The 23,035-nt window shown below is 41.0% G+C and overlaps 1 protein-coding gene across 1 annotated transcript in view; it reads right to left on the bottom strand.

Annotated features, from left to right (window-relative positions):
- Positions 1 to 8,276: 8,276 nt before the first annotated feature.
- rtet (major facilitator superfamily domain-containing protein rtet) overlaps positions 8,277 to 23,035 on the bottom strand; it is a 49,939-nt gene continuing 35,180 nt past the window's right edge. The window contains exons 6-9 of the mRNA XM_070085697.1: positions 13,133 to 13,353; positions 12,285 to 12,375; positions 11,631 to 11,768; positions 8,277 to 9,290 (exon numbers count right to left, since the gene is read on the bottom strand). Of these exons, the coding sequence (XP_069941798.1) occupies positions 9,205 to 9,290; positions 11,631 to 11,768; positions 12,285 to 12,375; positions 13,133 to 13,353 (536 nt within the window). The 3' untranslated portion in view covers positions 8,277 to 9,204. The remainder of the gene's footprint in view (positions 9,291 to 11,630; positions 11,769 to 12,284; positions 12,376 to 13,132; positions 13,354 to 23,035) is intronic.

Genomic DNA, 23,035 nt, shown 5'->3' with positions numbered 1-23,035 from the left:
CTTTGTGGTGGATATCCGGCCGCCCTCTCTTTTGTCCACTGAGGTAGCTCGGCAGATGTGAGGTTGCTATCCCGGACTGCTGGTTTACTGGCATGAAGGGTAGGGTATGACATGGGTTCCATGCTGCATCTGCGCTACTTGCGGTGCTGAGGTCCTCTTGGGCGCGGAGGGAGATTTCTGGCCCTTTCATTCCTCCTGGGAACAATTCCTCCCCGCTCCCCCCTTTTTTTTATTCTGTTTTTCTTTTTCTTTTCTTTTCTTTTTTTTCATAAAAACAAAATGAAAAGGAGTAACCTAACCATGGAGAACCCAGTCCATGAACCTACTACCCCTGGGCCCCTTCTTGATACCGCACCCCATTCTGACCCTGCCTCGTTTTTTGACCACCCTTTGGACACTCCTGATGCCCCTGTACCTCTTGCTGGTGCTGTTTCCTCACCCGCTTCAGGTACCAGGACTTCGACTGACTTCTTCGATTTGTCTGACCTCCGCTCTCCTTTGACTATGTTTCAGGCCTCTCACTCTACGGTACGGCAATTTTTGAATCGCCAGCCCGTTTCACGTCAGACCAACTCCAGTCCCACTCCTAAACGCCAACGGCAATCTCCTGATGACGATACTTCGTTACCTTCCCATTTTACTCGGAAAAGACCGACACGTCATGCATTCCCTCTCCATGCTCAGTTTCAGACCACACAATGGACTAAATTCTTTACTTTAAGACCGACTTCTTCTTCTGCCTATCTTTCCGACCATAGTATTGGCAAACCGCTCCTGCGCCCTGTTGGTAGAGATATTTCATTTCATGCTCTCAAGAGGGGTATGCGCATCGTCACTGCCCAGAATGCTACCCAAGCTCATGATCTTTCTCTCCTTTCGCATAACGATACTACTCCTATCACTATTGAAAAAATCTTTCTCTCAATTCTTGTAGTGGTACTGTCATTCTGCCCCATACCAGCTGGATCTCCAGGATCTCCCAATCCTCAAAGTAGACACTTATGTCCTTCCTGCCCGAGGGTGGAGATGATACCCTTGCAATGTGGCTCAATTAACTTTCGACAGCCGTGAACTCCCGTCCTCTGTGTTGCGGGACATCGGTTACAAGTTCGAAAGGTGATCCCTACACTGCAACAGTGTAGAAATTGCTGGCATTTTGGTCACCCAGCAAAATATTGCAGATCTATAGCCGAATGCCCAGTCTGTGGTGCCGACGACCATTCTAATACGTCTTGCAGTCGACCTCCCTCTTGCCTTAATTGTCATGAGGCTCACCCTTCGTACTCTCGCCGTTGCCAGGTCTACTTAAATAAGCGTGGAATCCATTGCCTCAAAGAGGCAGAAGGTCTCCCTTATGCTAGGGCAGTTTCTCATCTCCACCTCCAAGGGAGACTACCCCGTGTTTCTTATTCTCGTGTTTCAAAACGGGACCCCAGAAGTGGGGGGACATTTTCTGCAGCCTCCTGTGGTTACCCCTTCCATAGCCACTCCGTTTTCTAATTCTTTTGCTGTCCTGGGCTCTGACGCCCCTACTACAACACCTTGGTTTGTTCTCACATCTTCGCGTCCTTCCTCACAAGCCCCGGTATCGACAAGACCTCATACGACACCTTATACCAATTGCCCCTCTACTTCTCAGAAGTCCAAAAAAATCCCCATTGCTCAAATCTTCTTTGCCCCCTCCTTCCCTTCTTCCACCTCCGCATTTTACCTTTCCAGTCTCTGTGCCTAGTTCTTCCCCTCTCTCTGGCTCTATTACAAGTGTGAAGGTTCGCTTTCCTCCTCGTACTATGCCTTCCACCCCCGTCCCCTCCCAAGTTTCTCCCTCTTCTGCCACCTCCCAGGTTTCTGCCTCTTCTGTCCCCTTCCACACTTCTTCTCCAGTCCCCTACACTCTTTTGTCCCCCTCTACTTTGGTACAGTCCATTACTGTCCCAATCTTTACTCACCCTCCTCCTCCTACCTCCAATATTATCTCCCATACGTCTTTGAACTCAGAAACACTTGAAGCCATTTCAGAATATATTGCAGAGACTAAACCTTCAACGGACACTGATCCACCTCCTGTTCCTTCACTTCCCTCTCCTCCATCTCCACAACTCCATTCTTCGCAACGCTCCGTTCCTTCGCTGCTTGAACGTCTTCCGATGCCACCGCACGTTGACTTTTCTAACCCCTCTAGTCCGTAGGTGCCCTTCCCTACGGATTCCTGGTATTTTCTTCATTGCCAATCATGGCCTATTTACAGTGGAATATCCACAGCCTCAGGGGTAATCGGGGTGAGCTTCAGATGTTGCTTTCCAGGTTTTCCCCTGTTGGTGCTTGCTTACAAGAACCAAAATTACACAGCTGTTTTCCAACCTATCTCAGGCTATAATTTATTGTATTCTTTGGATCCTTTCTCAGATGGGACCTTTAATGACAGTGCCCTTCTTCTACGCAATGATATTCCGTACTGTCAACTATTTGTCCATACCTCGCTGCATTACACTGCAGCCCGTATCCACTTGAATAAGTGGTTTACAATATGTTCTTTATATCTCTCTCCTTCTCGAGCATTTTCTATCCCAGACTTTGCCTTTCTTGTTTCATCCTTACCACCACCACTTCTGTTACTTGGTGATTTTAATGCCCACCATTTCCTCTGGGGGGGGTCTCATTGTGACTCACGTGGCATCCAGTTGGAGGCTTTTCTCGCCTCTCACCCCCTCCATGTTTTAAATACGGGTACTCCCACCCATTTTGATCCTTGTACTCCTACTCTCTCTTGCATCGATCTATCAGTCTGCTCTTCCTCCACTGCACTAGACTTCACCTGGTCTGTTCTACCAGACTTACATGACAGCGATCATTTTCCGACCATTCTTACTTCTCCTTCCTATTCACCACCTTTCCGTAGCCCTCGCTGGCAATTTGATCGGGCAAATTGGGATCTTTACTCACACCTCACTGCTTTTAGTGAGGTTCCTTCTTCATCCTCCATTGACGAGCTCCTACACATCTTCTCGACGTCAGTTTATACCGCAGCTTCTCATTCTATACCCCAAACCTCAGGCAGGCATTCTCAGAAGTGCATGCCTTGGTGGTCTCCTGCTTGTGCTCGTGCAGTATGTTTGAAACGTGCTGCATGGGGCAGGTACCGGTACAATAGAACCGCTGAGAGACTTCTTGATTTTAAGCAGAAGCGTGCGATCGCTCGCCGTGTCATCCGTGAAGCTAAACGCACTTGTTGGCGAGACTATGTTTCCACCATCACCTCTGCTTCTTCTATGAGTGCAGTCTGGAAAAAAGTGAGGAAATTGAGTGGTAAATACTCTCCTGACCCGGCTCCTGTTCTATGGGTCGCTGGTGTTGATGTAGCAAACCCTCTCAACGTTGCCATTGAACTTGGCACACATCTGGTCCGTATTTCCCGAGGGCTCCATCTATGCCCCTCGTTTCTTTCCTCAAAGTCTGCCAGAGAGTTAGTACCCTTGGACTTTTCTTCTCTCAGAGAAGAACAGTATAATGTGCCTTTTACACTTCAAGAACTGGAGGCAACGCTCTCAGCTTGCCGATCATCGGCAGCTGGGCCTGACGACATTCATATTCGTATGTTACAACATTTACATCGGTCAGCCCTTATAGTCCTCTTACACCTCTTCAATCTTATTTGGGCACAAGGAGTTCTTCCCCAGCTGTGGAAATCTGCCATTGTTCTCCCTTTCCGCAAACCGGGTACTACAGGACATGATGCCTTCCACTATCGCCCCATCGCTCTTACTAGTGCAGTTTGCAAAGTGATGGAACGTCGCGTAAATCAACGTTTAATGTGGTATTTAGAGACACACAACAGTCTCTCCGCTAGTCAATATGGCTTTCGTAAGGGTCGTTCTACCATAGACCCCTTACTACGCTTGGATACGTATGTTCGTAATGCCTTTGCGAATAATCACTCAGTTATTGCCATATTTTTTGACCTTGAGAAGGCATATGACACAACTTGGAGGTATAATATTTTGGCCCAGGCCCATTCCTTAGGCCTCCGAGGCAATCTACCATCCTTCCTTAAGAACTTTTTAACTGACAGACATTTCCGTGTTCGAGTCAATAATGTTCTTTCCCCGGACTTCGTCCAAGCTGAAGGTGTCCCTCAGGGATGTTTTCTAAGCACAACACTTTCTCCTTGCTATAAATGATTTGGCCTCTGTTCTTCCACCCAATATTTGGTCATCACTCTATGTTGATGACTTCGCTATTGCTTGTGCAGGCGCTGACTGTCATCTTATTGCAGTTTCTCTCCAGCATGCGGTCGACCGTGTTTCCACTTGGGCCACCACGCATGGGTTTAAATTTTCAAGTACCAAAACTCACCAAATTACTTTCACTAGACGCTCTGTTATCTCCGATCATCCTTTGTATCTCTATGGCTCCCGTATCCCCGAACGTGATACAGTCAGGTTTCTAGGCCTTCTCTTTGACCGTCGGTTATCCTGGAAACCTCACATTACCTCTCTGAAGGCAACTTGTCACAGCCGGCTAAACCTTCTTAAAACCCTTGCTCATCCTTCCTGGGGAGCTGATCGTCGAACTCTGCTTCGCCTACATTCAGCCCTCGTTTTATCGAAACTCGATTATGGTGACCAGATTTATTCCGCGGCCTCTCCTGCTACTCTCTCTAGCCTTAACTCTATCCATCACCAAGGATTACGTTTGTGCCTTGGTGCTTTTCGCTCTTCCCCTGTTGAGAGCCTCTATACAGAAGCGAATGTTCCATCCTTGTCTGATCGCCGTGATGCCCATTGCCTTCGCTACTATGTACGCTCTCACGATCTACACAATCCTTCCATTTATAGAATGGTCACCGATATTAGTAGACATTCTTTATTCGTTCGCCGCCCGTTTGCTCCGTCCCTTTTCTCTTCGCCTACATTCACTCTTGTCTTCCCTTCAGTTACCACCTTTATATGTTCATGTAGCATCTCACTTTTCCCTACCCCCCTGGGAAGTTCCAGCTGTTCGGGTCTGTTCTTTCTCACTCCCTTGCTCGAAAGCTCAACTGCCTACGGTGGCTTCCCGCTCTCTTTTTCTTGATCACTTCCACTCCCATTCTCATGCCACCGCTGTGTACACAGATGGCTCTAAGTCTTCAGACGGCGTCGGATTCGCAGCAGTGTTTCCGGACAGCGTCGTGCGGGGACATTTACTATCTTCAGCTAGCATTTTTACTGCTGAACTGTATGCCATTCTTACAGCACTTATTCGTATCGCATCTATGCCTGTGTCATCATTTGTAGTAGTCTCAGACTCCCTTAGTGCTCTACAGGCTATACGAAAATTTGATACATCTCATCCCCTAGTTCTCCGTATCCAACTTTGGCTATGCTGTATCACTACCAAACATAAAGATATTGTTTTTTGTTGGGTCCCTGGTCATGTCGACGTACAGGGCAATGAACAGGCAGACACTGCTGCGCGGTCAGCAGTACATGACCTACCAATTTCCTATCGAGGTGTTCCATTTCTGGACTATTTTGCTGCAATAGCTACCCACCTTCGCACCCGTTGGCAACAACGTTGGTCAACTCTGATCGGTAACAAACTTCATTCTATTAAACCGAGCATAGGTTACTGGCCGTCTTCTTGTCATCAGTGCCGAGGTTGGGAGACCACTCTCTCCCGCCTTCGCATTGGTCACACTCGACTTACTCATAGGTATCTCATGGAGAGGCACCCTGTTCCTCTCTGTGAGCAGTGTCAAGTTCCAGTATCAATTAGCCACATTCTGTTAGACTGCCCTCTCTATCAACGAGCACGCAGAATTTACCTCCGTCGTCGTCTTCGTTCTACTACTCTCTCTTTACCTTCCCTTCTTGCTGATGGACCCTTCTTTAATCCTGACTTTCTCATTGACTTCTTGACAACGACTGATTTACTCCACAAACTCTGATGATACTTTTCGCACTCCCCTCAGCCCTTTCTAGTTCAGTCTCTTGCTGCCCTTTACCCTTTCACCATCCACTACCCCGCTGTTATCCGTAACCTATTACTCATCCATCTCCCTTTTGCCACCTGATGCCCTCGCTTCCTTCCTGCCCTGCAGCGCTGTATAGTCCTTGTGGCTTAGCGCTTCTTTTTGATTATAATAATAATTTGGACAGATTTTTAGTAAAAGTCAAACCTAGTGAGCTTCAACCAGGTCTAAATAGGGAAGAGAGACAGAAGAGAGAAGGGGACTCTCCTTCCAAACAATAACATTTCCTCTTCCTCCCTTCTCAGCACTATCCTAGTAGGCAGTCGACTTTTCAGCAAAGTGAGGTTAAATTTGCATTTCATCTAATTCTTTTGTATTTATATATGTATTTTAGTAATAAGCAATGTTTAAATTACATATTTTAGTATTAAGCAGTGTTTAAATTATTTTATACAAACCCATCAATGTATATGCCAATAACAATAGGATTTTTTTTTTCATGGGAACGGATTAATTGTTTTCCCTATACGTATTTCTTATGGGAAAACTTGTTTGGTATACGTCATGTTTGGTACAAGTCCATGGTCCTGGAACGGATTAAGGACATATACCAAGGTACCACTGTATTGGGTACTAATGTAGTACTCATATAGTCACAAACACACTGACAGGTGCTTGGTCACATACTATTATCTAGAAATATACACATAGTATTTATAGGTCGCAGGAATGTTTTAGACATGCTAGGGTACATAAGAAGCATGGTGTAAGACTAGTGTCACTCCACTGCTGACAGTGCAGCAGTGGAGTGACATTTGATGATCGTGCACTGCCTTGGCTACATTTGTTTTCACATGTTACACATAAACATGTCTGTCTGTCTGTCTGTCTGTCTGTCTGTCCGTCCGTCCGTCTAGTTCTCCCTGTTTATCTGTCTCTGCTTATCTGTCTTTCTGTTTGTCCCTTTCTGTCTCAGGAGAGCCACTCGTGAACCAACAGGTATTACACACGATGCAGAGTAGTCACGTCTGATTCTTGAACAAGTGAAAAATACGTATTACTTGCCAGTCATGCTTATAATGCATTAGATCTACAAGCACAGTATAGCACTTTGGATTTTTTGGGTTATCCTAGGAAATTTACACTATGTATAATTGTATTTATGTGTACCTGTGAGATAGAGACAGAGATAGACACACAGACAGATACACAAACAAGACACAGAGACAACCAAAGTCAATCAGCCAGCTACCCAGCTGCCGGCCAGCCAGCCTGCCGAACACATATTACACGTTCCAGAATAGTTTCTTTTTTGCCAGCCAGCCAGCATGTATTACAAGTTCCAGAATTGTTTCTCTTTACTTAGGACAGATTATAGGACATTCTAACACTAACAGTGGCACCAAAATTGAAAGGATGTTGTACAAATGTTTCACATGGGTTATCATCAAGGTTTTTGATATTCCCTCAACCACTTATGGCCACATCCACCTCAAAGCCACTAAACTCGGGGGTCAACATCACTTTCCTCTTAAAATGGGAGTAATATATGACATGACATCAGTGAATCCCCGGTTTTTTCCGCACTGTTTGCTCAAGCTGGCACTCAATCGAACTGGTGCTCCCACAAGGTACTAAGTGGTCACAGATTTTTTAATACTGCGCAGACTGAGTGTTGAGACCCATTCTATGTTGACCAGACATCTCTAGCCAATCGTGCAAAATTTGGAGGCAGGAAAAATAAAACGATCTACGTTTGGAGTGCTAGCGGTAACAACATAGATCTACGTTTGGACAGTTAAGGGGGGATGAATCATTTCACTGTCCTGACCCCAAAAATTAATACTACTTTCAGTGTCCACTTAAAAAAAAAAAATAATTCTTCAGAAATGGCAAAGAATCTTTCTCTGAAGGTAATGACATCAAAACTTAGGGAAAAATTTTGGAATTACACAGCAAAAATAGCAGTCTTGGCACAATTTATGCATTGGTGATTTCGTCCACTTTTTCTATTTTAAGCCAATTCCACTGCCCCATTCAACCAATTTCTTAGTTATTTCACTAGTTTGCCTTCCATTCCATGACTGAGCACAAGTAAATCACCCATTCGACTACCCTATAAAGTACACAGAAGCCTGTAATTTGGTCAACTGAGGTGAATAGATACGAAAAACTTATTAAATGCAACATCATTAATTTTAAATATGAAAATAAACTGATGGGAAACCCACAGAGGTTTATGTAGCTAGGTAACTTATATCCATAATTCCTGTAATTATATGTGGAAAACCAATATATCCCTTGGCACAATTTAAAGTCAATATACATGACAAATTTTATTTTACAAACCCTTCATTACCATAGTATAAAAAATATAAAAACAAATACAATCTAAGATTACTACAACCTTTAATGAGTTATCATGATTAAGTAGATATGATCATTTTTGTATTGTTCACTCATCACTTGCCTCACAATAGGCACAGTAACACTGATAAATCATGGGAGATTCTATAAAAACTATTACTCTAAATTTACAGATAAAAAAATAAAGCAGCCACATTTAAGAAAATTATTTCTTTTAGCTTTCTTTTTAGTTTGCTGTTTTACTCACTGCTAACACCCAAGATTTCAATCTTCAGTGAAATAAAAATTTATCAATGTGTATAGATTACTGACCATTACAGTATATAAAAATCTAACATTTATTTAGGCATTAAATAAATAGGATCTGGAGATAATTTCTTAGGCACTTAAATACAGTAACTATTATAAGAGTACATGAACTAAATAATGGCTAATAAATAAGAGTAATATTTGTTTACATTAAATTAGTATTTAAACCATATTTAATTTCACAAAAACTTTCACAATTTACAAACACAATGAGAATCGCAATGAGTAATATTTGATTACATTAGTATATTATTTACACAATCCTACTTAAATATTTTTTATAAAAATACTTTTACAATTCAAAGGCAAAAACAATAAGGAACAATTATGTTTGTTGTTACTGGCAGGAGATTCACTTCTTTATAACAATCAGGAAGATCATTCATGCTTTAAATTATTACTTTAGCTTTAAAATTCCAAAATATAATACACATGTGAATTCAACAGTGTGAGCTGATATAAATTATTGTAGCTATTTTGTTCTGTAAAAATGAAGTTTTCAAGTTATCTTGCAATGTGGCAACAAAATAAGAGATAAATCAGAAGATAATGTTGAATACCTTACTCATCAGGACTCAGCAAGACTGCAACATGATCAGAGGAGCAAGCATTGATAGCCCTCCTATTATATAGCACATCTCAGCACCCATTGACCAGAAACCTGATAAAATAATGTAGCAGCTTTAATGGGGGCATTCTGTAAATCCTGCTCTGCAATACTGTGCAACTTGTCCTCCTATGTTTGTCAATCATGAGTGATAAAATTAATGTTTTTTTTATCATACTGGCCATCTCCCACTGAGGTAAGGTGATCCGAAAGAGAAACAATTTCACTCTCATTCACTATCATTGTCTTGCCAGAGGCGTGTAGATACTACAGTTCAGATGCCCTTCCAAACTGCAAATATTTCTACCCTTTCTTTAGAGTACAAAGACTGTACTTACCACTTCCAAGACTCAAGTCCTGCTACTTGGTTTCCCTGAATCCCTTCACAAAATGTTACCTTACTGACACTCCAACAGCTCATCTGGTCCCAAAAACCATTTGCCTTCACTCCTATTTAAAAAAAAAAAAAAAAAAAAAAAAGCCCAACACACACACACACACACACACACACACAAACATGCCTGCTGGATGTCCAAGCCCCTCCCTCCATCCTTTCCTAGGGTGACTCATACTCCTATCCCACCTTCCCTTTACTACAGATTTCTACACCTTCCAATTCCAAGTCATACTATTTTGCTCCATCCTCTGTAAATGACCAAACCACCTCAACACTCTCTCCTTAGCCCTATGCGTAATACTTATAGTAACCCCACAACTCAACTGAATCTCTAAGCCATGAATTCTCTGCATATTTACACCACACACTGCCCTCAGACATGGCATCTCCACTGTCTCCAGTTGCCTCCTCACTGCAACATTCATAACCCATTCTTCACACCCATACAAGAGTACTGGTAAAACTATACTCTCATACATTCCTCTTTTTTTGCCTCTATGGATAATGTTCTTGTCTGCACAGATGCCTTAATTCACCACCCACCTTTTTCTTCCCCTTATCAATTCTATGGTTCACCTTGTCTTTCCTATACCCATCTGCCAACAAGTCCACTCTAAAATATCAGAAGACATTCACTTCCTCCATACTCCCTCCTTCCAATCTAATATTCAATCTTTCATTTCTAAACTTGTTTGTTACCCTCATCACCTTGCTCTTTCCTATGTTCACTTTTAATTTCCTTCTTTTATATGCTCTCCCAAATTTGTCCATCAACCTTTGCAACTTCTCTTCATAATCTCCCAAAAGCAGTGTCACTGGTAAAATTCAACTGTAACAACCCACTTTGTATTACAATCTTTATCTTTTAATCCTACACCTCTCCCCAACACCATAGGATTTACTTCTTTTACAACCCCATCGATAAATATGTTAAACAACCATGGTGACATCATGCACACCTGTTGAAAACCTACTTTTACAGGAAAATAATTTCCCCTCAACTATATACCCTAACCTGAGCTTCACTATCCTCATAAAGACTCTTAATTGCCTTAAGTAATCTACCACCTATTCCATATACTTGCAACATCTACCACATTGCTTCCCTATCCACCCTATTACGTGCATTTTCTAAATCCATGAATGCAATAGAAGCATTCCCTACCCTTCCTAAAGTCTCCTTGTTCAAACAGAAGACAATTCAGATGGGTATGTATACATAAATGTGTACTTGCATGTGTAGTGTGACCAAAATGTAAATAGAAGTAGCCAAATGTACCTGTTATCTTGTGTATTTATGAGGCAAAAGGAAATGACACCAGCACTGTGTAAAACAACTACAGGTTTCCATTTCACATACACACACGGCATTTTCTCATGTTTGCAGGGGTGAAACATGTTTAAACACATTTAATATCATAAGAAACCAGTATGTTACTAAATTTAAAGAGATAAACTTTCGTTTTTCTTTTTGGGCCACCCTGCCTCGGTAGGATACAGCTGTTTGTTGAAAGATAATAGTACGTAGTAGTTATCCATTTATTGCGTTTTTCTGGAATGTATCTCGCATGAAATGTGGTTGTATACTGTACAGCTGAAGAAAGCCAATCCTGGACTAGTAGCCTCCTACTACAAGGTTGCATCTTTATTTCCTCAAATATTACTTTCATGGCTTACCTCCTCTTCATATGTGGTAATACAGTATAGTATTCATCTCCAGTCTTATCTATTACTAATCCTAGAATAAACCCCCTATACTACTTTAATTTTCCATTCTCCATGTAAACTCTGGCATAAACTACCACTATCCTTTCTGAAACCCTTCCTCTCCGAACTGTTCAAGAGGCATTTGTAGAATTATTCTATCTTCACAGTTACAGGCAATGTTTTGTATATTTTCCTTAAGTATTATCAAATCATCTGTTATGTAAAAGTAGCTATGCAATACCAGTGGAATGAACCGTTAACATTTGAAAGATTAAATTATGTACACTAACCTATAGATGTGACAATTGGTCCAATTGCTCTTGCCAAAGCTCCTAAAGATCTCCAAATGCCCAATAGAGTTCCTTTATGGGATTCTGAGCCATGACATGATGCTAATGTGGTGAGACATGGTACCATCATAGAGGAACCTGTTGGAATAGAAACTCTTATAACCCTTAAACTGTCCAAACAAATTTACGTTCACATGTGTAGTGCTCCAAAAGTAGATCTATGTTTTTTTACATATTTTCAAATATAACAAAAAAAAAAGTAGATCAAAGTTTTTTTTACATGTTTTCAAATGCAAAAAAAAAAGAAAAGAAGATCTACTTTTTTTTACATACTTTCAAATGTTGAATAAACGTAGATCTACGTTTTGCCAATGTAATGACAGTGCTTTCTGTCTTTCTTAATACAGCACTGCAAGTGGGAATTACTGGGTACTATGAAGGATTTATGTATCTCTGTCTAATATTTAACACATCAATGTACTACATGAGAAAAATTTGCATAGGAATCACCATTCATTCATAAATGTTACACAAAAATCTGAAGTGGTAAAATATGGCTAACAATGGGTTATGCTAATTGGCAGATTATACATATTACTTAAACTGTTAGGATATATGTAAAAACTACCAATTTAATAGCTCTAACTTACTTACCTAGAGCATAGAAAGTCAATCCTGTATAAAGGCCCCAGTTTGTCTCACTGGCACCAATTAAAATGAAGGCGGGAATCATCATCATCAGGCCCTACAATATATATCCATTGTGACAGTGATGCGTAAATGTAATTTTACACTAATTTAAGAAATATTAAATAGCCACATTTATTTTAAAAATATTTTTAATACAAGGTTAAAGAATACATAACATTACTTATTAACCCGTAAACGATCCAAACGTATATATACGTTTTTTCAACATTTGAAAGTATGTAAAAAAAAGTAGATCTTCTTTTTGTTTTTTTACATTTGAAAATGTGTAAAAAAACTTAGATCTATTTTTTTTTTTGTTATATTTGAAAATACGTAAAAAAAACGTAGATCTATTTTTGTAGCACTACACATGTGAACGTAGATCTGCTTGGACCGTTTACGGGTTAATACTGAGAAATTAAGATGTACAGTTGATAAATTAGACACGTGCAACACTTGGGTATCTTTATTGAGGAAACGTTTCGCCACCCAGTGGCTTCATCAGTCCATACAAAGGAGAACGTTAAAGAACAGGGGGAGTTTGAGGTAATCAGTCCCTCAGTCTTGAGTTGATGTGTCTTTGCAGATATGCTGTATTCTTTTCAAGATTGATGGACTGACCACATCGACTCAAGGCTGAGGGACTGATTACCTCAAACTCCCCCTGTTCTTCAACGTTCTCCTTTGTATGGACTGATGAAGCCACTGGGTGGCGAAACGTTTCCTCAATAAAGATACCCAAGTGTTGCACATGTGTCTAATTTATCAACTTGTCGGTTCTCTGAACCATTCATCTACAAGATGTACAGTACCTTGTTTGCCATGGCTTTTTCACTGCCATTTTTGACACGTCGCACATAACCTCCCTGCATTAGGGCCATTACAAGTCCTAAAAAGGAGAACATGCGGCCTTGTGCCATGGAGTCATAGCTGTGTTTATGATGGGTCACAAATGTGAGGGTAAACTCCAAGCCAGAGTAGAGAAACAGGTATATAAAATACACTCGTCCCAGCTGAATCAACTTTGCTCTTTCTGAAAGTCAAACACAGTAACTTCCCTAGGTTAATGCATATATTTATTATTCTATATAAAAACAAATCAGAAAATACCATCAGTTACAGTATTAAAAATATTAGTTATTACAAAACTTTAATGTTCCACTAGTTAGATTCATAACTGGATCACTGTTGCTATAATTATACATTTGTTTTAATGCCCGTTTAACCCCTAAACTGTGGGATACCTGGAAAAAAAAAAATTCCTGTGTGGGAGGAAAGACTGAAAAAATAGTTCCTTTTTTTTTTTGTTCTTATAAAATGAAAGTGTGCATTTTTCCCTGGATCAAATAAGACTAAAATTATAAAACTTACAATTTATGATATGCTGAAGTTGGTGAAAAAATGATCACTCGTTGGCAATAGTGGCATAAATGTGCCAGTGATACTTACATTTTATAATTTACCAATGTCAATTTTATGATTTTTTAATTGCTTTTAATATTTAACACTATGTACACTAGTTTCTTATGGTATTAGTATTTAAAGATATTTTAGCACTTCAAAATTGGGTAAATGTTTAGCCAGACATTGCTCTATATGTAATAGTATACAGTACATAACAGAGTATAGGTAGTAGGTTGGTAGACAGCAACCACCCAGGGAGGTACTACCATCCTGCCAAGTGAGTGTAAAATGAAAGCCTGTAATTGTTTTACATGATGGTAGGATTGCTAGTGTTCATTTTTCTGTCTCAAACATGCAAGGTTTCAGGTACGTCTTGCTATTTCTATACACTTAGGTCACACTACACATACATGTACAAGCATATATATACAGACCCCTCTGGATTTTCTTCTATTTTCTTACTAGTTCTTGTTCTTGTTTATTTCCTCTTGCCTCCTTGGGGAAGTGGAACAGAATTCTTCCTCCGTAAGCCATGCGTGTTGTAAGAGGCAACTAAAATGCCGGGAGCAAGGGGCTAGTAACCTCTTCTCCTGTATATATTACTAAATGTAAAAGGAGAAACTTTCGTTTTTCCTTTTGGGCCACCCCGCCTCGGTGGGATACGGCCGGTGTGTTGAAAGAAAGAAGAAGTAAAAAAGAGAAACTTTCGTTTTTCTTTTAGGGCCACCCCGCCTCGGTGGGATACGGCTGGTGCATTGAAAGAAAGATCAGAGTGAGTGAGATTCTGTCAATAAATTTTGCTGAGAATAAGAAAAAGTTTTGAAGTGAAATTAATAGGTCGAGAAAGCCTAGGAAACGAATGGATTTGACAGTTAAAAACAGAAAAGGGGGGTTATTAGATGATGAGTTAGAGGTATTGGGAAGGTGGTAGGAATATTTTGAGGAATTGTTAAATGTTGATAAAGAAAGGAAGGCAATGATTTCAGGCACTGGCCAAGTAGGTACATCCTTTAGGATGAAGAGCCAGATATGAGAGTGGTGGAGGTGCACAAGTCAGTGAGGAAAATGAAAGGGGGTAAAGTAGATGGGACTGATGGGATCATGAGAGAAATGTTAAAAGCAGACGGAGTGGTTGGTACTTTCGTTGAATAAATGTATGAAAGAGGAAAAGGTACCTAGGGACTGGCAGTGTGTGTGCGTAGCACCTTTGTATAAAGGAATAGGGGACAAGAGTAAAACTTACAGGGGGAATAAGCCTACTGAGTATACCAGGTAAAGTGTATGGTAGAGTTATTACTGAAAGAATTAAGGGTAAGGGAGAGAGCAGTATTGTAGAAGAACCTGGAGGCATGTAAGTGAACAATATTTAGATAAAGATAAGGAAGTTTTCATACCTTTCATGGATTTAGAAAAGGCATATGATAGGAGAATTGTGGAGCAATGTGGCAGATGATGAAAGTGTATGGAACAGATAGTAAATTAATAAATGCTGCAAAAAAGTTTTTGTAAGGATAGTGATGCTCAGGTTAGGGTATGTAGGAGAGGGAGATTACTTTCCAGTAAAAGCAGGCCTTAGGCAGAGATAGGTAATGTTACCATGGTATTAACATATTTATAGATGGGCTTGTAAAAGAAGTAAATGATAGGGTGTTGGGAGCAGGGTGGGATTAAAATATGCTGAATCCAATACAAAATGGGAGTTGGCACAGTTATTTTTGCTGATGATATGTGCTTTAGGGAGATTCTGAAGTGCAGTTGCAAAGGTTAGTGGAGGAGTTTGGAAGGATGTGTAAAGGAAGTTGAAAGTCAACATAGATAAGAGTAAGGTGATGAGGGTACCAAATGAGTTAGGAAATGAAAATTTAGATACGAGATTGGAGGGAGGAAGTATGAAGTGAATGTGGTTAGATATTCGGGAGTGGATGTGTCGGCGGATGGGTACATGAAAGATGAGGTATACAACAGAATTGATGAGAAAAAGAAGGGTGTTGCACTGAGGTATCTGAAGTCAAAGAACATTACCCATGGAGGCAAAGAGGGGAATGTATGAGTGTATAGTGGTACCAGCACTCTTATGTGAAGCATCGGTTGTAAATGTTGCAGCGAGGAGGAAGTTGGCAATGTCGTGTCTAAGGGCAATGAGTGGTGTAGATACTGTGAAGAGAATTCATAGTTTGGAGATTAGGAGGAGGTGCAGAGCTACTACAAGTATTGCCCAGAGGACCAAGAAGGGATTGTTGAGGTAGTTTGGTCATCTAAGGAGAATGGAGCAAAATAGGATGTCTTGGAAGGTGTATATATCTATATTGGAGGAAAGGTAGGTAATCCTAAGAAAGGATGAAGGAAAGGGGTAAAGGTTTTGTGTGCAAGGGGCTTGGACATACAGCAGTGTGTGAGAGATAGAGATAGAGAGAAAAAATATATAGAGAAAGAGGGATATCCAGTGGACCCTCAACCAGCGATGGCATCGATTAACGATAAATCTGACTAGCGATACATTTTATCGCAAAAATTTTGCCTCGATTAGCGCTAAAAAACTCGACCAACACTATTCGTTCCGTCTGAGACGCGTCCACTTCTGGCCAGTGTTTACAAGCCAGCCAGCCACCGCGGTCGCTTCCAAGCATACAATTGGAACATTTCATATTATCACAGCCTTTTTAGTGATTGCACCTGCAAAATAAGTCACCATGGGCCCCAAGAAAGCTTCTAGTGCCAACCCTACAGCAAAAAGGGTGAGAATTACTATGGATATGAAGAAAGAGTAAGGTGATGAGGGTATCAAATGATTTAGATAAAGAAAAATTGGATATCAAATTGGGGAGGAGGAGTATGGAAGAAGTGAATGTTTTCAGATACTTGGGAGTTGACGTGTCGGTGGATGGATTTATGAAGGATGAGGTTAATCATAGAATTGATGAGGGAAAAAAGGTGAGTGGTGCGTTGAGGTATATGTGGAGTCAAAAAACGTTATCTATGGAGGCAAAGAAGGGAATGTATGAAAGTATAGTAGTACCAACACTCTTATATGGATGTGAAGCTTGGGTGGTAAATGCAGCAGCGAGGAGACGGTTGGAGGCAGTGGAGATGTCCTGTCTAAGGGCAATGTGTGGTGTAAATATTATGCAGAAAATTCGGAGTGTGGAAATTAGGAGAAGGTGTAGAGTTAATAAAAGCATTAGTCAGAGGGCAGAAGAGGGGTTGTTGAGGTGGTTTGGTCATTTAGAGAGAATGGATCAAAGTAGAATCACATGGAAAGCATATAAATCTATAGGGAAAGGAAAGAGGGGTAGGGGTCGTCCTCGAAAGGGTTGGAAAGAGGGGGTAAAGGAGGTTTTGTGGGTGAGGGGCTTGGACTTCCAGCAAGCGTGCATGAGCGTGTTAGATAGGAGTGAATGGAGACGAATGATACTTGGGACCTGACGATCTGTTGGAGTGTGAGCAGGGTAATATTTAGTGAAGGGATTCAGGGAAACCGGTTATTTTCATATAGTCGGACTTGAGTCCTGGAAATGGGAAGTACAATGCCTGCACTTTAAAGGAGGGGTTTGGGATATTGGCAGTTTGGAGGGATATGTTGTGTATCTCTATACGTATATGCTTCTAAACTGTTATATTCTGAGCACCTCTGCAAAAGCAGTGATAATGTGTGAGTGTGGTGAAAGTGTTGAATGATGATGAAAGTATTTTCTTTTTGGGGATTTTCTTTCTTTTTTTTGGGTCACCCTGCCTCGGTGGGAGACGACCGACTTGTTGGAAAAAAAAAAAAAATGAAGAAAGAGATCATTGCTAAGTATGAAAGTGGAGTGCATGTCTCCGAGCTGGCCAGGCTGTACACAAAACCCCAATCAACCATCGCTACTATTGTGGCCAAGAAAACGGCAATCAAGGAAGCTGTTCTTGCCAAAGGTGCAACTATGTTTTTGAAACTGAGATCGCAAGTGATAGAAGATGTTGAGAGACTGTTATTGGTATGGATAATCGAAAAACAGATAGCAGGAGATAGCATCTCTCAAGCGATCATATGTGAAAAGGCTAGGAAGTTGCATGACGATTTAATTAGAAAAATGCCAGCAACTAGTGGTGATGCGAGTGAATTTAAGGCCAGCAAAGGTTGGTTTGAGAGATTTAAGAATCGTAGTGGCATACATAGTGTGATAAGGCATGGTGAGGCTGCCAGTTTGGACCCAAAAGCAGCTGAAAAATATGTGCAGGAATTCAAGGAGTACATAGACAGTGAAGGACTGAAACCTGAACAAGTGTTTAATGGTGACACTGACAATGTTGTGAAACACTTTAAGAATGTCATAAAGGAACGGGAGGTACAGGCCTCTATGGGCAGATATGTTGTGCGACAGAGGTCCAGTGACTCTCAAGCTGGTCCTAGTGGCATTAAAAGAAGGGAAGTAACCCCGAAAAATGACTTGCCACCTCAAGTCCTAATGGAAGGGGATTCCCCTTGTAAACACTAAGACCATCAACACACTCCCCTCTTCCCATCCCATCAATCATCACCAGATCTTCAATAAAGGTAAGTGTCATGTAACTGTGCATGTCTTCTTCAGTTTGTGTGTATTAAAATTAATATTTCATGTGTTAAATTTTTTTTTTTCAATGCTTTTGGGTGTCTTGCATGGATTAATTTGATTTCCATTATTTCTTATGGGGAAAATTAACTTGACTAACGATGAGCTCTCAGGAACGGATTAATAGCGTTAGTCGAGGGTCCACTGTATATATTCTTTCTTTCAACAAACCGGCCATATCCTACCAAGGCAGGGTGGCCCCAAAAGAAAAACAAAAGTTTCTCTTTTAAAATTTAGTAATTTATACAGGAGAAAGGGTTATTAGCCCCTTGCTCCGGGCATTTTAGTCACCTCTTACAACACGCATGGCTTACAGAGGAAGAATTCTGCTCCACTTCCCCATGGAGATAAGAGGAAATAAACAAGAACAAGAACTAGAAAAATAGAAGAAAACTCAGAGGTGTGTATATATATGCTTGTACATGTATGTGTAGTGTGACCTAAGTGTAAGTAGAAGTAGCAAAAGACACCTGAAATCTTGCATGTTTGAGACAGACAAAAGACCCCAGCAATCCTACCATCATGTAAAACAATTACAGGCTTTTGTTTTACACTCACTTGGCAGGCAGTAGTTCCTCCCTGGGTGGTAGCTGTCTACCAACCTACTACCATATAAGAAAACTGTCAAAGTGGGATGTCTGAATGTGCGTGGATGTTGTGCGAATGAGAAGAAAGAGATAAATGTGGATGTTATGAATGAGAAGCTGGATGTCCTAGTTTTAAGTGAAACAAAGCTGAAGGGGGTGGGAGAGTTTCAGTGGAGAGAAATAAATGGTATTAGGTCAGTGGTTTCAAATAGAGTTAGAGCTAAAGAAGGAGTAGCAATAATGCTGAAGGATAAACTATGGCAGGAAAAGAGGGAGTATAAATATATCAATTCAAGGATTATGTGGAGTAATATAAAGGTTGGATGTGATGTGAAAAGTGGGTTACAGTAAGCATATATGCACCTAAGAGAGAGAGAAGAGAGAGAGAAGAGAGAGCGAAGAGAGAGAGAAGAGAGAGAGAAGAGAGGAGAGAGAGAGAAGAGAGAGAGAGAGAAGAGAAGAAAGAGAGAAGAAAGAGAGAAGAAAGAGAGAAGGAGAGAGAGAGAGAGAGATAGAGAGAGAGAGATAGAGAGAGAGAGATAGAGAGAGAGAGATAGAGAGAGAGATAGAGAGAGAGAGATAGAGAGAGAGAGAGAGAGAGAGAGAGAGAGAGAGAGAGAGAGAGAGAGAGAGAGAGAGATAGAGAGAGAGATAGAGAGAGAGAGAGAGAGAGAGAGAGAGAGAGAGAGAGAGAGAGAGAGAGAGAGAGAGAGAGATAGAGATAGAGATAGAGATAGAGAGAGAGATAGAGAGAGAGATAGATAGAGAGATAGAGAGAGAGATAGAGAGAGAGAGATAGAGAGAGAGAGAGATAGAGAGATAGAGAGAGAGAGATAGAGAGAGAGAGAGATAGAGAGATAGAGAGAGAGATAGAGAGAGAGAGAGAGAGAGAGAGAGAGAGAGAGAGAGAGAGAGAGAGAGAGAGAGAGAGAGAGAGAGAGAGAGAGATGGCGCTTTCGACCAGGTGTGGCACCAGGGCCTCTTAGCAAAACTTCAAGCACTGGGAATTGCAGGCTCTACGCTATGTCTCCTCAGTGATTACCTTCATGGTAGATCTCTAAGTGTAGTTCTCAATGGAACGGAATCAGCAAGACATCCTATTGGGGCAAGTGTTCCACAAGGAAGCGTACTGGGTCCATTGTTATGGAATGTCTACTTCAACAACCTTCTTCATCTCATCCCAGAATCACTTGCATATGCAGACGACTGTACACTGACATTCACTTATCCAAGAGAAGAAATGCCAGCTGCTCTAAGCTACATCAATCACCAGCTAAGAGCTATATCAGCTTGGGGAAATAGATGGCAAGTAACATTTGCACCTGAGAAAACACAAATGATGATCGTCTCTAGGCGCCATGATGGTAATGCTGGTGCAGTAGTAAGGATGAATGGGAGGGTGTTGGCACCTGGAGAAGAAGTTGATATCCTTGGGGTGAAATTTTACTCCAAACTAACCATGAAGAACCATGTTGTAAATCTTGCAAACAAGGCAGCCAGGAAGCTTACAGCACTTCGCCGTATCTCGCATCTGCTTGACAGTAGGGGTTGCAAGATTCTGTACGAGGCACAAGTACGCTCACACCTTGAGTATGCTCCACTTTCTTGGTTTGCCTGCCCCCCTCTCATTTGCGACTGCTTGACAGAGTAGAGAACAGAGCATGACGTCTCATCTCTCGCCTGGACCCATCTTGGATAGATCACTCATTTCAGCAGAGCCTTCAACACAGGAGGGATGTGGGTGGCCTTACTGTTATGTACAAGGCCAATATTGTCGAAGTACCACATTTGGATCCACTTCGAGGACAGCGTGAAACAAGCTTTTATGCCACAAGACGGGCAGAAAGCAGCAACTTCACTCTGGCTGTACCCTTCACCAGAACATCACTACATCTGAGATCATATATACCCAGGATGACTCGAGTATGGAACACATTCGTACAGCATAATGATGTCAATAAGACAAAGTCAGTTGATCAAATGAAAATGCTGGCCCACAGATGGCTCCAATTTCATCCTGTTCCCTACTTGTATGTCTCATAACAATAAAAATGCTTTCAAATGAGCTGATGTAGGTAACAGCTCTTAGCTTGCCAATAAAGTTAGGAATCCTTAACCTGTAAATAGCTTGTCAATAAAGCTAGGGATCCTTAACCTTGTCAAACCCTGTGTAAAAGAGAGAGAGAGAGATAGATATAGAGATAGATATAGAGATAGATATAGAGATAGATATAGAGATGGATATAGAGATAGATAGATATTGAGATTTTGGGAAATGTTGAGTGAATGCATGGGGAGTTTTGAACCAAGTGTGAGATTCACTAATTAATAATCTTGAGGTTAATGATGAGCTTGAGTAAAATGATCACAAATCACTTAGTTTCAATATATCATGAAATTACCCAGATAACTGCAATCAAATCTCTGTCCCAGATTTTTGCTTGGCCGACTTCATGGGACTGAAAAAATTACCTGGGTGGGGTAAATTGGGATGTCCTGACTATGGGTCAGGTAGGTGATCTTGGTTGCCAATGTGTGTTTCACAGCATAGTTCTAGCTGCCCAGACAACTTCTGTTCTGAGTAGGGAAAGTAGATCTAACAAAAAATGATCCCAAATGGATGAACAATAGATTAAAACATCTCATTGGTCAAAAGAGAGGCATATATAGGCGTATCAAAAGAGGGGATGGGCAGTTAAGAAATCAATATATTCAATTAAAAGAGAGAAATAAAGGAAGGAATAAGAAAAGCAAAAAGGGATTATGAGGCTAAGGTCGCAAGGGATTCAAAGACTAACCCAAAAGGGTTCTTTAAGGTATACAGAAGTAAGATTAGGGACAAGACTGGCCCACTTAAGAGTAACTCTGGTCAACCAGGAAAATACTAATGATATTCCTGAAATAATAGATAATGTAGAACAGGACGATAATAAACTATGCACGATAGCGGTAACTAGTGACATGGTCCTCAGACAAATAGAGAAACTAAGACCTAACAAATCCCCAGGCCCTGATGAACTGTTTGCAAGGGTGTTAAAGGAATGTAAAGAGGAACTTAGCATACTCTTGGCTCATCTTTTTAACATATCACCCCAAACTTCCATAGTGCCTGATAAGTGGAAAATGGCAAATGTAATACCTATTTACAAGGCAGGTGACAGGTCCTTGGCTTTGAACTATAGATCAGTAAGCCTTACCTCCATAGTGGGAAAATTTATGGAATTAATAATTCCCGAAGCAATTTGTAGCCATCTTGATAGGCAAAGATTGATTAATAAATCTCAACACGGTTTTACAAAGGGGCGTTCCTGTCTTACAAATTTATTAACTTTTTTCACTAAGGTGTTTGAGGAGGTAGATTATGGTAATGAATATAATATTGTGTATATGGACTTTAGTAAGACTTTCAATAGAGTTCCACATCAGAGGCTATTGAGGAAACTTAAGGCACACGGAATAGGAGGAGAAATTTTCTCCTGGGTAGAGGCATGGCTGACAAATAGGCAGCAGAGAGTTTGCATAAATGGGGAAAAATCAGAATGGGGGCACGTCAAAAGCGGTGTTCCTCAGGGGTCAGTGTTGGGCCCGTTTTGTTCACAATTTACATAAACGACATAGATGACGGAATAAACAGCGACATAAGCAAATTTGCTGATGACACCAAAATAGGCCATCCAATTTATTCTAATGAGGACACTAGAGCACTCCAGGATGATTTGAATAGACTGATGCAATGGTTGGAGAAGTGGCAGATGCAGTTCAATATTGACAAATGCAAAGTTCTAAATGTTGGACAGGTAAATAACCATGCGACATATAAACTAAATAATGTAGATCTTAATACTACTGATTGCGAAAAGGATTTAGGAGTTCTGGTTAGCAGTACAGTGGACCCCCGCATAACGATCACCTCCGAATGCGACCAATTATGTAAGCGTATTTATGTAAGTGCGTTTGTACGTGTATGTTTGGGGGTCTGAAATGGACTAATCTACTTCACAATATTCCTTATGGGAACAAATTCGGTCAGTACTGGCACCTGAACATACTTCTGGAGTGAAAAAATATCGTTAACCGGGGGTCCACTGTAATCTAAAACCGACAAAACAGTGCATTAGTGTTCGCAATAAAGCTAACA

Source organism: Cherax quadricarinatus, chromosome 17, assembly GCF_038502225.1.
Source record: "Cherax quadricarinatus isolate ZL_2023a chromosome 17, ASM3850222v1, whole genome shotgun sequence".
Taxonomy (NCBI): Eukaryota; Metazoa; Arthropoda; class Malacostraca; order Decapoda; family Parastacidae; genus Cherax; species Cherax quadricarinatus.
Note: the sequence above shows the minus strand (reverse complement) of the source record. Positions and strands in the feature narration are given on the sequence as shown.